At 45.9% G+C, this 16677-nt stretch overlaps 5 protein-coding genes across 5 annotated transcripts; all 5 read left to right on the top strand.

Moving 5' to 3' along the window:
* Positions 1 to 2459: 2459 nt before the first annotated feature.
* Positions 2460 to 4208, top strand: EYB26_008582 (uncharacterized protein; the record flags this gene model as incomplete). Its single annotated transcript, XM_054267833.1, has 2 exons — positions 2460 to 2618; positions 2670 to 4208. The coding sequence occupies 2 exons, from the start codon at positions 2460 to 2462 to the stop codon at positions 4206 to 4208; spliced, it is 1698 nt and encodes a 565-aa protein (XP_054123808.1).
* A 1793-nt stretch (positions 4209 to 6001) lies between these two features.
* On the top strand, positions 6002 to 7554 carry EYB26_008581 (uncharacterized protein; the record flags this gene model as incomplete). The annotated part of the gene is made up of 3 exons (XM_054267832.1): positions 6002 to 6343; positions 6427 to 6882; positions 6937 to 7554. The coding sequence occupies 3 exons, from the start codon at positions 6002 to 6004 to the stop codon at positions 7552 to 7554; spliced, it is 1416 nt and encodes a 471-aa protein (XP_054123807.1).
* Positions 7555 to 8379: 825 nt separating this feature from the next.
* EYB26_008580 (uncharacterized protein) lies at positions 8380 to 9603 on the top strand (the record flags this gene model as incomplete). The annotated part of the gene is made up of 1 exon (XM_054267831.1): positions 8380 to 9603. One exon carries the CDS (start codon positions 8380 to 8382, stop codon positions 9601 to 9603), a length of 1224 nt encoding a protein of 407 aa, XP_054123806.1.
* A 921-nt stretch (positions 9604 to 10524) lies between these two features.
* EYB26_008579 (uncharacterized protein) lies at positions 10525 to 11750 on the top strand (the record flags this gene model as incomplete). The annotated part of the gene is made up of 4 exons (XM_054267830.1): positions 10525 to 10579; positions 10657 to 10695; positions 10758 to 11292; positions 11381 to 11750. 4 exons carry the CDS (start codon positions 10525 to 10527, stop codon positions 11748 to 11750), a joined length of 999 nt encoding a protein of 332 aa, XP_054123805.1.
* Positions 11751 to 14831: 3081 nt separating this feature from the next.
* Positions 14832 to 16537, top strand: EYB26_008578 (uncharacterized protein; the record flags this gene model as incomplete). The annotated part of the gene is made up of 6 exons (XM_054267829.1): positions 14832 to 14910; positions 14976 to 15044; positions 15106 to 15400; positions 15462 to 15715; positions 15790 to 16188; positions 16248 to 16537. The coding sequence occupies 6 exons, from the start codon at positions 14832 to 14834 to the stop codon at positions 16535 to 16537; spliced, it is 1386 nt and encodes a 461-aa protein (XP_054123804.1).
* Between the last annotated feature and the right edge of the window lie 140 nt (positions 16538 to 16677).

Raw genomic sequence — 16677 nt, 5'->3', positions numbered from 1 at the left:
TTAGACTCTAGGGGTCCATGGAATCCTGAATTGGAGAAGATTGCTTGATGATGAACCTGGTGCCATTGGCCATCGAGATTATGTGAAGACTAATAAGCGAATACGTCTAAAATCCGTCAATTCTGAAGCTTTTGATACCAGTGACAGGTTGTGCCGCTTGGGCACATGCAGTTGCCAGGTTACCAGAAACCTCATAAGATCAAACAGTAGAAATATTGATATCAGTACATCTCTCTTTCGGCCACCGCTCCAAACGACCCCGGTAGCTGGAGGTCACATTATACGAACCATAGTCTCTGCTCTCTGAATGGACGTGCTTCTCCAGGAATACAGATATCTCTGGTCACGACAGTTTCAGCATTGTATGAATGAGCTCCGGCTCCATGTTTGTTCAATAGAGCAAACCTAGGTAGAAATACAGCGATGTTATCGAGTAAGAGTCCATTTGATCAATCACCGTCCACCATACCCATTTCCGTGGGATATCTATTGAATCGATACGTAAAGAGACAATCTTCACGTCTTATGATTGATACGCACAGCAGATAGGGGGAATAGGCCTCAGGGTTGTACGATGATCCACTCCTGGCAAGCTTTGATTTGAGTTCACTACGTATGCCTCAGTGGAGCCCAAAATGTATCCGCTCGTTCCGTCGTTTAACTGAATCGCAAACTCAATTGTAGTAAATATCTCCGTCGATGTGTTGCATATACGTTCGTAGTATTAGTGTAAAAGTCCTACATAATAGATCTCATTTTCCATTTAATTGCGGGTCCAGAGAGCCTGCACGTTGTCAGTCCAAGAACAACATGATCGTAGTGTGTAATCTAGACGCGCGTGGTTGTACGGGGTTTACTCCTCCTCAACACATCCTGGATGTTTTTTATCGGGAGACGTTCACCAAAGATGAGGTTCAAAGGAGATCGTCAAAATAAACCTTGGAACACCAGGTTAAAAATTATAACTTGGAAAGGTAAACTTTATGTTTCAGCGGGCAGCTAAATGATAGGCGACACGTATGGCACCAGTATGCACAAAAAAGAATATGTACCGGGGTCGCCGTAAGCGATAAAACTCAAATCCGAACTGAGTATTTTTTGGTGAGAAACTCAAAGGTCAAGTGCCGTGTACATATATCAAAGCATTCGAGAAGAACAACAGCAGTCTCAATTTATCCGAACTCGAGCGGAAGTACATAACTTACTCAGTAACTCTGTAAAGAATGAGTAGGGCGAAGCTAGGGAAAACGGCGGAAGGTTTTGGTGTTGTCAAGCGATATTAATTAACTAGTTACAGATCCACAAATGGCTGCCGTAGTTAATCAATGCGCCCACATCATTTAACTACGTACTACATAAATGTTCCATAAGAGTTCGCTAAAATTTCCTTGCCGGGGGAGTTAGGGGGGTTATGGTTTCCCTTACGAATAGGGCTGGAATTTACTACTTTCCAGATTGATATTACTAGCAGAACGCCCGGTGGCTCCAGAAAGAAGGGAAGTAGAAGCGAATTCGATAAGGCAATCGGAGAAATCCGTAAACAGCACACATGGATGCTTCTCGTAAACTTTGTTAGGGCTCACTTTAGTCTAGTTATGCGCCAGGGCTGAGCGCTTAGTATGCTCGAGGTACCAGACTGAGTAAGCCTACTCTACCTTAGGCCTGACCCATGGCTCATGTTGGGAATATTAATGCTTGGTGTGGTGCATGAGCATTCTTACTGGATGCTAAAATGAGTGCATCTTTTTAGTACAGCCTGACAGTCAGCCAGCCAGTGGAGTCTGACCCACCCAGTATCAGATATTGGAAGAAATATGCGGTAGAATCTTGCTGCTGAAAAGCCGAGTTTCCTCAAAAAGATCTCGACTTGAATATGCAGAATCGTATTCATTTAACTATTGAACACAGTTTGGGCAGGTGGTCGGTACGGATTCCATCTTTCTTAAGTATTTTTATAGCTTCACATTTCCGAGTATCCACTATACAGCTCGTACGGGTCAAACTAGAACTCTTATCTATACAGAGTACACGTCAATGGCGTAGTCGGTAATTGACCACTTACTTCGGGTAAAGTATAGAGCAAGAACAGGAGAAAGACGTAAGATATGTACGTAATTCGTTTTTAAAATTACGACCATGGCCGTTAATGACTGGCTGGGATTCTTTGATGAATATTAACTTCTTTTCTCCATAGCGGAGAATGGCATATGTGGCCGAGGGCGTTTGCATGACCATTTTGATGTCTTTTGTGTGTTTATTGTAAACTATAACCCCAGTGATAATCAACATCTGGGATTATTCAAAGTATAATAAGGCTTCGAAGCGCCTATCTTATAGTTGTCTTCTCGTATTCTGAGTTTCTCATTTTACTCGGCCCGGGAAATCTCCTGTCGAACCAAGGGCATTTTCTCACGGGCACCTTGATATTACCTTAAAGACTTGTCCAACTTATCAACATCATGGAAGAAGGAAATTTTACAGATCTAGAGACCATCGTCGAGGCCGATGAAACAGCTACTTGGGAAGCCGGTCGTAGGGCGTGGTCCATCGTCCTGACCTTGGCTTTTGTCAGTCTAATCGTGGCCCTCGACGCGACCATTCTCGTCACAGCTCTTCCAGTAAGACTCGGAGCAGTATCTCGGTATTGGCATATTGCTGACTGCGTATAGACCATATCAGCGGACTTGAACGGCAGCGGAAGTGCATCCTTCTGGGTAGGCACATCATACCTCCTTGCGAGCAGTGTCTTGATGCCGTTCATGGGGTCACTATCCGACATACTAGGACGCCGAGAGATTCTGACTGCCGCCCTTCTTTTCTTTACTGTGGGCAGCACCGTAGCAGGTGTTGCTCAGAGCATGGATATCCTCCTACTCGGTCGTGTCTTGCAAGGTGTAGGTGGCGCCGGGATTTTACCCATGACCCAAATAGTTCTTTGCGACATTGTACCTCTTCGATTCCGCCCTAAATATGCGTCGGTTGCACAGTTAGCATGGGCTATAGGATCAATAACTGGTCCACTAATTGGTGGTCTCATGGTCCAGCACGTTACCTGGAGGTGGATCTTCTACTTGAACCTACCCTTCTGCGGAATCAGCATGGTTATCGTTCCCTTTATTATCCGACTGAGAACGAAACAGTCCTCTATCTTGGCAAAATTGGCACGCATTGACTGGATTGGAGGATCTTTGTTTATCGGTAGTATGACATCGTTCCTAATGGCTGTTACCTGGGGTGGTGTCGACCATGCATGGGATAGTGCAGCAACTTTGGCCCCTTTGCTCATTGGAATTGTGGGAACGGTTGTGTCTATTCTGTGGGAGAAATGGGGTGCTCGGGAGCCGTTCATTCGGCTTGCAATCTTCTCTAATAGATCTGCTCTTGCCGGCTATTATTGCGCCATGACACAGGGACTAGTAGTAAGAATCCTATCCTTCACCAAGTTTGGATGTGAGAGCCTAATACTAACCTCCCAATGCTTCCAGCTTTTCATTCAGCTGTACTACGTTTCGTTATATTTCACCTCGGTCAAAGCATTCTCGCCGGTCCATACAGGTGTCTCTGTTATCCCTGTGAGCAGCGTCCTCGTTCCAACCGGAATCATCGTATCGTTGCTCATCTCCCGTACCGGCCGCATCCGATGGGCCCTATGGTCTGGCTGGATATTTGAGGTCCTCGCATCAGGTCTATTAATACTGATGGATGGTTCAATCACAACGTGGCGCTGGGTTCTGATTTTAATGACTGTTGGTCTTGGACATGGCTTGCTCCTACAAGCGCTCACATTTGTGCCTCAGACCATGGCCAAAGACACAGATGAGTCATACGCTGCGACAATGTACAACTTTTCTCGTACATTTGGAATGGCATTCGGAGTTGCAATTGGCGGTACGATGTTCCAGAACCGATTGAAGCAACATTTGATATCAGCGGGCCTCGATGCCACCATTGCCAGCAACGCAGATCAGTATGTCGCTGTGCTAAACACAATGACGGATCAATCGCTGAGAGATGGTATCTTGGCAGCTTATGCGGCTAGCTTTAAAAATGTTTTTGAGCTCAGTCTTGCGCTCACAGTCTTGGGTGCTCTTGTTTCTTTGCTGATTCGCAAATCAGTTTTTGATCGCAAGCACGTTACGGAGCATGTACTCGAGGAAAAACATACAAGCAGTTCCAAGGGTAGTTCGAGTGGTGATGAGTCTGTCTGAGGTTTTATAAGCGTCCCTTTTCTTTTTTTTTCTTTTTTTTTTTTTTTTTTTCTTTCCTTTGTTCTTGTGGCTTGGTCTGCGGTTTTGCGTGTTGCATTATGGGCGGTTTTCATGGTCATCGACACACATATATGTTTTGCATAGAATTTGTAAATACTCCTCTCATATACTCAGACTTCAAATTTAGTTCCAAATGCTACCCTGCCTCCAGGTACGGTTTTGGTGAAAGTAGGTGCAAGTTTGCTCATCCCTTGATCCGAGGACCGACTGATTTGACAAGTAGTTTAACACATGGTTAACTAGTATAACGGCTACCGTATGTGCTCGAACTCGGTAGCCTATATTTCATAGTTAAGAAAAGAAACGCAATGAATGTTCGACATGCATGGTAAAATACCAATTCCTTAGTTAATTGGAATTGACCACATCCAAATTGACTGAGTTTCTCAACTCCACTTTCCGTGACTGTTTGAGGGCATCCAAACCCTAACCCTAGCGATGTCTGCGGACACCTGACCGCTGAGGCATCCAGATCTGTTGCGAAAAATAGAACGCCAAGACGCTTGCGCCGTGCCAAGATACAGACATCCGCTTTCGATTGGCCCGCCGCTTCCGGCAAGCCAATGATGTCATGCGGTGACGTGCACAGCCCCATCCAAGGGCCGGCCCTCCTCCAATCAAACCGTGTGCCAAGACCAGATCAGAGACATTGTGGCTGTCTTGGCCCTTGCGACTGTTCGTACTACGTAAGTTCGTAGTTCTTCTGAACATCACTGGGCCTAGGTCATGCCATGGTATGAATCGAGGATAAAAAAAGGATCGATGTTGTAAGCCTGCTGTCACAGTAGGCTACGCTACATATAGGGAGAGCGCCTTACATGTATCTAAGATATAGAATCAATCACAACAGGAGATGGAGCCGCGATTGAGCCGCTGGGGAACCCTAGCATGAAACGGACTATGATTGGCTTCGATCTGCTTGATCTTCCCTGCTGAGTTGCATTGCCCGCATTCTCCAGTCGCCAATCGTCACAGGCTGACGGCGAGACAGGATAATAAAACTACGTAGTTGAAGAGTCAGATTGAAACTGTACAGGAAGTATGTCTGAAACAATAATAGAGTCATGCCATATGTAGTATATTGTGTGAAGGCTAGGACACGAATTGGGGCACGAGATCGCAGTAACGGTAGCTCAGCTGATCTACGCTAAGCCGCATTCGGGCGGGTGACACAGGGCAGATGGTCCCATCGATCGCTCCTGCCTTTTTTTTTTTTTTTTTTTTAATGGACTATCCCCGAGACAGATAAGTGGCGACGCTCTTTCCCTGCCAAGTCCAATGCTCTCCACCATACATACCTACACCCTCCTCCTCATTGCAACTTGCCCAACTTAACGCAACGCCAAACTCTTCCAAGACTTGCCCAGAAACGGTACTCTTAGGTCGCTTGCACTGCCTCTGCTCGACCTCCTCAGGAGTATTCAGTCCTAACTCCTAAGCGCTCACTCCAAAATTCTTTCCACAAGCGCGCTTCATCTGGTCGCTCAGTCACAAATGCTCCCTCTGTCATAACGAACACAAACGTACCCCGTTCATCTTCTTCGCCGTCTACCACGGGCAATTTATTTCGATCCAATGCTTTGAATGTGGTTTATTTCACACTATTCACTCGTTTTGGCTCTATACCCTCGGCCTATTCAGTATTCGTGAATGCAACAGTGATCCTCTTGAAAGAGTGGTTGCTATATACTCATTCCATTGCGAGTCCGGCTGTCCTCTTTTGCTCCGTTGACATGCGCTCGTTTCTCGCCTCTTCGATTCTGTTCGGGCAGCTGCTCTTGACCCTGCCTTTCGCTACCGCTATTACAGTCAACCCCGATGACCCCAATTCGTTGAAATCAGCTGCCTCGGTTGCCGCCGCAAGTGCCGTGAATTATTACAATAACCGTGAAAGCAAACTCATCCCTGGAAAGTTCGATGGTACTTGGTGGGAAGGTGGCGCCTTTTTCACTTTTCTCATCAACTATTGGCACTGGACCGGTGACGATCAGTATAATGCCTTGGTTGCAGAAGGGCTCTCTTGGCAAGGAGGAGAAGCCAATGACTTCTTTCCATCGAATTATAGTAGTTACTTGGTAACCGATTCTCTTTTTTTTCCTTTGATAACGATATACTTCCCCCCAAGAACGATTCCGTCTGACGTGTGTTGCGTAATTAGGGTAACGACGATCAAGAATTTTGGGCACTGGCGGCCCTCACCGCGATCGAACAGAGGTTTCCCGATAATCCAGGACACCCCTCTTGGTTATCGCTGGCACAGGGTGCGTTCAATGACTTCGTAGCCCGCTGGGAAGTGGACAAGTCATCCTGCGGCGGTGGGTTGCGCTGGCAGCTTTATCCCACTTTGGCCGGATACGATAGTAAGAACGCCATCTCGAACGGTGGATTCTTTCAAATCGCAGCGCGCTTGGCTCGATACACTAATAACAATACGTACGCTACTTGGGCGGAGATAGTCTGGGATTGGAGCAGCACTGTGCCTCTTTTCGATAATTCCACTTGGAAAATATACGATATGACTCGTATTTCCAAAGATTGTAAGGATCAGGATCTCATGCAATGGTCATATAACTATGGTGCTTATATCACTGGCGCGGCCTACATGTACAACTATGTATGACTCCCATCTTCTTAACAACAGGTCGAGAAATGATGCTAACTTTACCAGACGAACGGCGCCACGAAATGGAAACAGGGTATTGATGGTCTTCTGAACACGACCTTCAGTCAATTTTTCCCAGCAGAGTACGGCGGAAACATTTTATCCGAGGCGGCCTGCGATCCTATTTTGACTTGCAACCGTGACCAAGTCTGTTTCAAGGGTCTTATGGCGAACTGGCTATCGACTATCGCACTCATTGCGCCCTATACCTACGCATCCATTCTCCCTAAGCTACAAGCGTCTGCCGTCGGTGCTGGTAAGCAGTGTAGCGGACCAAACTCGGCTTGTGGAATGCAGTGGTTTAGTGCGACATATGACGGCACTAGTGCAATCGAGCAGGAAATGTCCGCTATGAGCATATTCGCCAATGCACTTGTCGCTTTCTCCAGCTCTTCCAGCGGCGCTTCTTATTCGGCTCCAGAACGTCCTGCTCCGGTCACTGCTGACACCGGCGGTAACAGTACCAGTGATCCGACAGGTGGTCAAAGCAACACGGGATATCAGCCTCCAAAGCTGAAGGACATCACCGGTGGTGACCGTGCTGGTGCAGCTATTTTAACATTGGTATTTGCAAGTGCATGGATCGGCATGATGGTCTGGCTTGTCATGGGCGGGGCTGATTAGCTTGCTTGTCTGGCATGAAGTTTAGCATTTTGTCTCTGGTTTTTTTTGCTTCAAAATTTATGTACATATTGTGTATTATCCAGGGTTAGGGCCGGCGTCATGCCTCTGGCGTTTGTTATTTGTTTAATATAGAGTTTGGGATACGGCACATGTTTGCGTCGAAAATATAGGTATCTTTTATCTAATTGACCTATGGAACACTCATATGCTTATTTTTATGCCATCTAGTTGCATGTACTAGTAGCTATTCCACTTTCAAAGTGGTATTATAAGCCTTTATAGTAGTAGATGTACACTCCAGTGCAGTTGCCAGGAATCAGTTTGTCATGATAAAATCAACCCATGGATTGTAACCGCCGCATTAAAAATCTCATGCGGGAGATCATCCATATATACAGCGCCAACATTTGAATCAGGCGGTAAATCAGGACAAACGCTTGCCCTATTTGCCCCTATCTGCTTCATTTTGTTCATCGGGAGTTGTTAATGTCCGGCCAACATGAATTTGGAGGCCCACCATGTCCGAATGACCAATAACTGGCAGTAGAGAGAGTTTATGTCGGTCTGGTGTTGATGGCGTGGCTTGAAACCCTTAAGTTTTGCGCACTAACGGTTGCCGCAAATTCTTAGTTCACTAAGGCGGAGGTACGAATATGTTGCCCATCCAACACGGATGGTGTGAACTGTGTCGTTCTTGATTTGCGTTGCAGCTCCTGTCTGCTGAATACAAAGCTATGAAAATCACCCGTGCCTTTACCAGTACTGTCGTATACCGGTACCTATAGTGTGGTATGAACGTCAAATATTCTCCATTCGTTTTATCAAATGCCTTCATTAAAAGTCCTCATCTGCGGCGGCGGTTGTGCTGTTCCAGCTCTAGCCTACTGGCTCTCCAAATGCGGACACAGAGTCGTTGTGGTCGAGCGTTTCCCTGATCTCAGGGCATCTGGTGCCCAGATTGATCTCCGTGCTCAGGGAATCGACGTCGTCAAGCGCATGGGCCTGCTCGATGTTATTCGCAGCAAACTTGTTGACGAGATTGGGTTCTCCTTTGTGGATTCCCAGGGAAGGGCAAAAGCCACTGTCATGGCGAATAAGTCCGGTAAAGGTACACAATCTCTGACTTCGGAATTTGAGATTATGCGAGGCGATTTGGTGGGTCTGCTGTATGAAGCTACAAAGGATCGAGTCGAGTACATCTTCGGCAAACAAGTGGAATACTTCGAGCAGGATGACGGCCAGGTTATGATTCACTTTTCGGATGGCACTTCGGATTCATTTGATCTACTTGTTGGAGCGGATGGTCAAGGGTCCAGAATTCGACAAGCAATATCGACCCCGACGACCGCGGATCTATATACACGACTCAATGTGCATATAGCGTACTATTTTGTCCCTCGTACAGAAGACGACTCTGACACCAGCCAAATGTACCTCATACCAGGCGGTCGAGCGATCACACGACGGACTCACAATCAGCATGAAACTCAAGTTTACTTTATGGTGCGAGACGAATCTGAGAAGTTGCGAAGTCTCCCCAAAGCACCCCTCGAACAACAAAAACAGTTTTGGTCAAATCGATTTGCTGATGCTGGTTGGCAAGCACCTCGTTTTCTGGAGGGCATGAAAACTACTGAGAGCTTTTATTGTCAAGAAGCGGTCCAAGTCCATATCGAATCCTGGCACAAGGGCCGTGTTGTACCTGTCGGTGACGCCGCTCACTGCGCATCTCCATTCAGTGGCATGGGCACAACCGGGAGCTTTGTCGGCGCCTACGTTCTTGCGGGTGAGATTAACCGCCATTCAGACGATCTCCCCCAGGCATTTGCCAATTATGAGAAGTTGCGGCCGTTCGTCAATGAGCTTCAGAGAGTGAGTCCAACCTTGATACGGCTTTTCATGCCGGAAACACAATGGATGATTCATATCATTCACTTCGTTCTTGGATTACTTTGTTTTTTGCGTATCCCGGATTTGCTGTCGAGGTTTTCGAGTGAAGAGGAAGGTGGTTGGAAGCTGCCAGATTATCCTGAGCTTTACAAAATCTGAGGAGGACCAACGCGTTACCTGGGAACCATGCCGTTGGTGGTTTCCAAATCTCTCTGCTCTTGTACATTATCAGTAGTATCTATAAACCAATCCAATAGTTAACTAACTAACTTAGTTATATAGTCTATAATTATATAATCAAATGTTAGTTGGTTCTTCATGACTCCTCATCCATTTCATTAGCCAAGATGGCCACAAGATGGACCCCCCCACGGATTTGTCTCTCTGCGTTTAGGAACTTCAAGATTCGACAACGGAACCAGTTCCGAGATCAAACTTGGGTTACCCCGTTTCCGCCTTTTCTTCGAAGATGAGAATTTGTTTTCTATATTCATTTCCTGAATTAACAGGTCCTGCAGCAAGAGCTCTGGTGTACCCTTGTTGCGACTTTCTCCAGATTTACAAGAAGCCAAAAATTGCTTATATGGCAACTGGGAATGCTGTCGGACTCGAAATACTCGAGTTTCCCACAGGCACAGGAGCAACGAGAGCAAAGTACAACGCATTTTAATACTACAGCCGAGGTGGATTCTTCCACGTTTGTGTAACCAATGCACAGTCCCTCCAGCTGGCTGAGCGCGTTGTTGCAGCGGGGGGTCAGGTGGTGGGCCTAGCTGTGAAATTGGGCAGAGATGCGAGCGTTGACTGTCTCTCTGTCGCTGACCCTTGGGGTAACGTCGTTGAGATTTTGTCCACAAGCTTTGAACGCTTGGCTGGTCGATTGATGGAGAAGCATTAGGTAGCCGATTGTTAGTGGGGCTTTAACATTCAATACCTATTTGCTTATAAATCTTTTTGTAGAGTTCGAAGAGACTCTTATTTCTTCCATCCCGTACTATACATTAACCAGCAAATCTTGAATCAGAATTTGAATTGCTAGATTGGCTGTCTTCGCCTTTCCAATAACCAAAACCTATCATCATGGGATCAATGAATCAGCCTCCTGTGTGCAAACAGATATTCCGGTTGAATAACGGCAAGTTCTAATACTTGGCAAATTTCGGCTTTCCTGATGAATTGAACTCCTATCTAATACCCAATATCTTGCGATAGGCTCGGAAATTCCTGCAGTCGGGCTTGGAACGTGGCAAGGTCAGCTACAGCCAAAAAGATATTCCATAGCATAGTATAATCTAACCTACGAAAACATGTAGGCCAATTTGGAAGTAAAGCTGCTGAGGAGCTGCGAGCTTCCATCATCCACGCGCTCCGCATCGGATACCGATTGATTGATACAGCCCAATACTACGGCGTTGAGGAAATCGTCGGGGATGCAGTTCGCGAATCAGGAGTTCCTCGAAGCGAGATTACTGTGATCACAAAATTCTGGGGCGAATGGCACCATGACCCTGCTGCTGCATTGGATAAATCATTACATGATTTAAATATCGAATATATCGACATTCTGCTTATGCACTGGCCATGGGCAATGTCAAGTGACGGCAAACAATTGCTACGGCCTGAGGAGTCACCTACTTATGTTGAAACATGGAAGAAGATGGAGGCACTTGTCGGTCCCAAGTGTCGGGCAATAGGTGTCAGTAACTTTACGCAAAAGACCCTCAGCGTTCTGTTACGAGAATGCAAGATCGTGCCTGTCGTCAATCAAGTCGAATTACATGCGCTGAATCCCAATCTAAAATTGACGCCATGGTGTGAGGATCATGGCATTAAGGTTATGAGTTGGAGGTATGTCTAAATCCTCATCATTTTTTCTCGAAGACTGCCTGTTACAAGACCCATCAGACGCATGAATCGAGCTAATGGTTTTCAACAGCACCATAGGTGGAGGCGCTGAATCCTCTCAGGCAAGCAAGGAGATTCTGAGTAATCCATTATTCACGGATATTGCTGCGGCCCACGGCATACCAGTGGGTGCGGTTTCATTGTCATGGGCAGTTCAGCGTGGTATTATCGTGATCCCGAAAAGCAGCTCGACAGCTCGCATCGATTCCAATATCCGTCTTGTACGGTTAACGGATGATGAAATAGAAGCCATAAACAATGCAGAAAACACGATCGGCCGTATCAGATTGACAGATAACGCTCCTGCAATTCAAAAGGAAATTAAGGGTAGAAAGACAGTCATGGGATGGACAGCGGAGGACTATGGATGGGAAGACAGTGAAGGGACCTGGTTAACATAGTTAGTCCTGTTAGGCTTTATGAAGCCCTGATTACTATTGGAATAATAGAATAGAATGACGCAATATAATGGACAACGTAGAGTTTATGGGTCAGCTCACATCGATCTATGTCCTGGAAGTAACAGAGCGCTTTCTTGGCAATGAGAACCTCGACTTTTTCTATGCTACATGTCAGAAAGATGCAGGCATGCCACTTGATGAGTGTCACACGCAGCATGGTTCTGGAGCACTCGAAATAGGGGGGCAATTTGCGCGTGAGACAATACCGTTGTTGAATGAAACTTCTTCAGGGCTATCCTTTTGAGTGATACTGTTAGCTACACTTATCTTATATGGGCTCATCGTATCAATAGGCTTAGTGTGTTGCCCATCAAGCTAGCAAGTGCCAGCTATTAAGCGACTTATGCGGAAAGTTAGGGCGCTGTCTGCATATCGCCAGGGTGAGTTTTGGCGTTATCTGCCTGCGTCTTTTCCCCTTTTCGTTCTGTTGTCATATTGTAAAACCCATGCTCAGAGCAAAATATCAGGTGCATCATTACCGATTCGTCGATGTGAGGCCAGACTTGGCCGAAAGTCTCACGACCGAGTCACCTATCGGATGGGCGACAGAGCTGATCTAAAAGGTGCCGCTATGTTGCTACTTTCCGAGACCTGTGCTTATATGACTGGTGCCGAGATGTTGATTACAGGAGGCTTGGATGCATGATATCACGCTACATAATTGAAAAAATATAGACGTATTATTTATGCATTTTGCCCAAAAATCCATCATATTAAAGGCATATAGATCGGTGTATAGGATTGAATCTAGAAATGTCATAAAATTGTACAGCTTGATCTTTGTTTCTTTGCTACGAACGATCATATGTAGTATGCTTCAGCTATGCTACTCACGGTAAAGGATATCAGCCAAGTTTTGAGGCTGTTGCAACATACGAGAGACTCTATATAGGTACCGAATCATTCTTTGTAGTAAATCTATCCTCCGTCAACCAGCATCCATTGCCTAGTCACATATCCTGACAATTCGTCGCTAGCAAAATGTATCACTGTACCCGCGACATCCTCCAGAGTACCTAATCTGCCAAGTGGCACACGGCTGGCCATTCGCACCCTCGTATGTCGCTCATCCAGATTTTCGCGGTTTATTGTCGTTTCAATAGTCCCTAGTAGTACCGAGTTATATCGTATCCCGTATTTTCCAAAAGCTGTTGCAAATGGCGTCCACATACCTAAAAGGGCGGCCTTTGCAGGTGCATAATGACAGAGTTCGGACGAACCTAGTCTCCAGTGATCGATGAAATGTTTATGATAGTTCCCCCTCCACGGCCGTTTCTCCAAGCACCCTCTTCTTTTTGTTGGGCTACTATCTGACTATCTGTTTTTTGCCGCCTGGGTAAGTAGCCACGCTACCTTGAAATTGATATCGGTGTGCAATTAGAGCTCATCGGCAGTAACATCGAGAGCGGGGGAGAATCGGCAAATGCCAGCATTATTGACCAGTGTATCCAACTTGTCGAATGCGTTTACCGCCTACTCAACTAGTTGTTGTACAGCACCTAGTGAGGTCATGTGTTTTGCGAAATTTGTGCTGGCTTAGTTTTGGATGATGGGGAGTCTCGGGTTTCTGAAAGTAGCGACTCCGCATCCCTCTCGCTTCCGAGCGTACCTGGACGATGTATCAAGATTGAGGCTCCTTGGCTGACGCATTTACCGGTAGTTGCGAACTTGCGATCGCCCGGCCAATGCCGGAAGTGCTCCCAGTTATTGCTAGTTAACTTAGGTTACTACCCGGCTGCGTAATAGGTTCATTGTAGTTCTCCATATCTAAATTTGCTGAATCTACAGATTGGAGGTGACAGGCATGTTCTTTATTCAATTTTAGCAGAGCAGAGTATCAGCAGAATATTTTATTTGCTAGCAGGTTATACTACAGAGTAAATGATAAAGCAGCTTGTAGATCCATGCCATTGAAAGCCGTTCGGCTATATTGCTCGATCCCCACCATCGATAGTTCCGGTCTCTGGACTGATGCACAGAGCCTGTGGGAATAGTGGTAGCCTTGCATAAGACCAGTAGTAATATAGGAAAGAAGGTAAGCGTAGATTAGCAGTGGTCTCTTGATAGTCTTAAATTTGAGACTTAAGACTTCTATGTAGTTTAAATTTTTAGGGTTAGGGTTGTATGTTGGGCAGTACAACATTTATACATCATCTATCATGAGCAGGCTGAAGAGCCAACCGATTTCCCTAAATGTTGAATCTTTGATGTTCTTAACACAAGTACTCAAAATATTACATATAGGATCCCATATATCATCCTTCAAGAAGTAACATCAATTAGAATTGCCCACTTTGTCACTTATTCTTAAATCATTACGAATCCAGGGGGGCGCCGGGTACCTGGAACCATGTACAATAAGAGGTTCAGGGTCATGTGAAGGTGTTGCACTAGAGTAGAACAATTGACAATAATATTCAGTACTATACCTACCTCATTCAGGTAAGTGCCACGCGAATCTTCAGACCTACCGAAGTGCCGACCTACTACCTAAATGAAACAACGTTGATTCGCGACCCCAGAAAACCACCGCGGAGTTGCGGAGGACCAGTTTGCACAATACACAAAGCCTAGTGCTGGTCAACTATCTGAAATTAAGGGAAACGTTGGCAGTCATTGGTCAGAGCTATCTTGAATGTGAAGCAATTTCCGACATGCATACATGGCAGTAAGCTTACCAGAACCCAAATTATGCACCAACATTCTCCCCATACTTAGCCTTAACATTGTGGGCTAGCAAACAATTTTTACGGAGTTGATGAAAAATTAAACTACAATCCGACGTTACTTCTGACTAACTATTCATCTGTCGGAAGTGGTTAGCGAAATCAAGTTTGTTAGTCTGCTCATTAACATTTGCTATTTCCCAACCCGACAATCCGCGATGATAATATGGTGGCTCCAAGGTCGTATTTATATTCACTCGAATTCCTCGAATTCGAGATGGATTTTGGAATCATCGTATGCCAGGAAAATCAGTGATAAAGTGACAAAATAAAGCCTGCCAATCCTATAGCAATTATGCTACGATATCTTTCCATTGTTGCCGCTACGGCGGTCCTGACTGGAGTGGAAGCTCAACAATCAGTCTGGGGACAATGTAAGAAATCCTTCGAAAAGCTTCAGACTATAAAGACAGTTACTGACATATTTTAACACTTACAGGTGGTGGCCAAGGCTATACCGGTGCGACGTCCTGTGCTGCCGGTTCTACATGCAGCACTCAAAATCCTTGTAAGAGCCAGCTGAACTCGATACACGTTGGCCTTATTTACTAACACCGATTCTCTTTTAGACTACGCACAATGCATTCCTGCTACAGCTACTTCAACCACATTGGTGAAAACCACTTCTTCTACGAGTGTTGGGACGACATCGGCGCCGACAACAACCACCACGAAAGCTACCACCACGAAGGCTAGCACCACAGCTACTACAGCTGCTGCGTCCGGAAACCCCTTTTCTGGGTATCAGCTTTATGCAAATCCGTACTACTCATCAGAAGTACACACTCTTGCTATCCCATCTTTGACTGGCACACTTGCTGCTGCTGCCACAAAGGCTGCAGAGATTCCCTCGTTTGTCTGGCTGTGAGTTTTCTCTATTCGAGCGGTGTAAATATATGCATGGACATTTTCTAAACCTCTATAGTGACACAGCAGCGAAAGTGCCTACAATGGGCACCTACTTGGCCAACATTGAAGCTGCAAACAAGGCTGGCGCCAGCCCTCCTATTGCCGGTATCTTCGTTGTCTATGATTTGCCTGACCGTGACTGTGCAGCTGCTGCAAGTAATGGCGAATATACTGTTGCGAACAATGGTGTTGCAAACTACAAGGCTTACATCGATAGCATTGTGGCACAGTTGAAAGCCCATCCTGATGTGCACACAATCCTTATCATCGGTACGTTCTTTAAGATTGGGCCTTAAGGGGCTATCCTTCAGAAAAATTCAAGTCTGATGAATAATTGTCTTTAGAGCCCGACAGTCTAGCCAATATGGTCACCAACCTATCCACAGCCAAATGTACCGAAGCTCAACCAGCATACTATGAGTGTGTCAACTACGCATTGATTAACCTCAACCTGCCAAATGTGGCCATGTACATTGATGCTGGTCATGCCGGTTGGCTTGGGTGGTCTGCCAATCTTTCGCCAGCGGCTCAACTCTTCGCTACAGTCTACAAGAATGCAAGTTCCCCTGCAGCTCTTCGTGGACTGGTCACCAACGTCGCCAATTACAATGCTTGGTCGATCAGCAGCGCACCATCATACACGTCAGGCGATTCCAACTATGATGAACAGCTTTACGTCAATGCCCTTTCTCCTCTCCTAACATCAAACGGTTGGCCGAATGCCCACTTTATCATGGATACTTGTGAGTGTAATTGTGATCATCCCAATCGTTCAACCTACTAACGAAAATGTTTGTTTTAGCCCGAAACGGTGTTCAGCCTACCCAGCAGAAGGCATGGGGAGACTGGTGCAATTTGATCGGAACTGGCTTTGGTGTGGCTCCTACCACCAATACCGGTGACCCACTAGAGGATGCCTTCGTCTGGGTCAAACCAGGTGGTGAGAGTGATGGTACTTCAAACAGTTCCGCTACTCGTTACGATTATCATTGTGGCAACAGCGATTCACTTCAACCAGCCCCCGAGGCTGGCTCCTGGTTCCAAGCATACTTTGTCCAGCTTTTGACCAATGCCAATCCACCTTTGGTCTAGGCTATCCAGAATGCATCAAAAATCCTATTGAGGATATTGTTGTGATTATTCGAATTAATTTCTCAATTTGATCTATCTCAATTTCAATATCTATAGATTTTGAGTAAAGTAAATCCAAAGATGAATAGTGTTGAGTCTAA

This window comes from Talaromyces marneffei, chromosome 6, assembly GCF_009556855.1.
Source record: "Talaromyces marneffei chromosome 6, complete sequence".
NCBI lineage: Eukaryota > Fungi > Ascomycota > Eurotiomycetes > Eurotiales > Trichocomaceae > Talaromyces > Talaromyces marneffei.
Note: the sequence above shows the minus strand (reverse complement) of the source record. Positions and strands in the feature narration are given on the sequence as shown.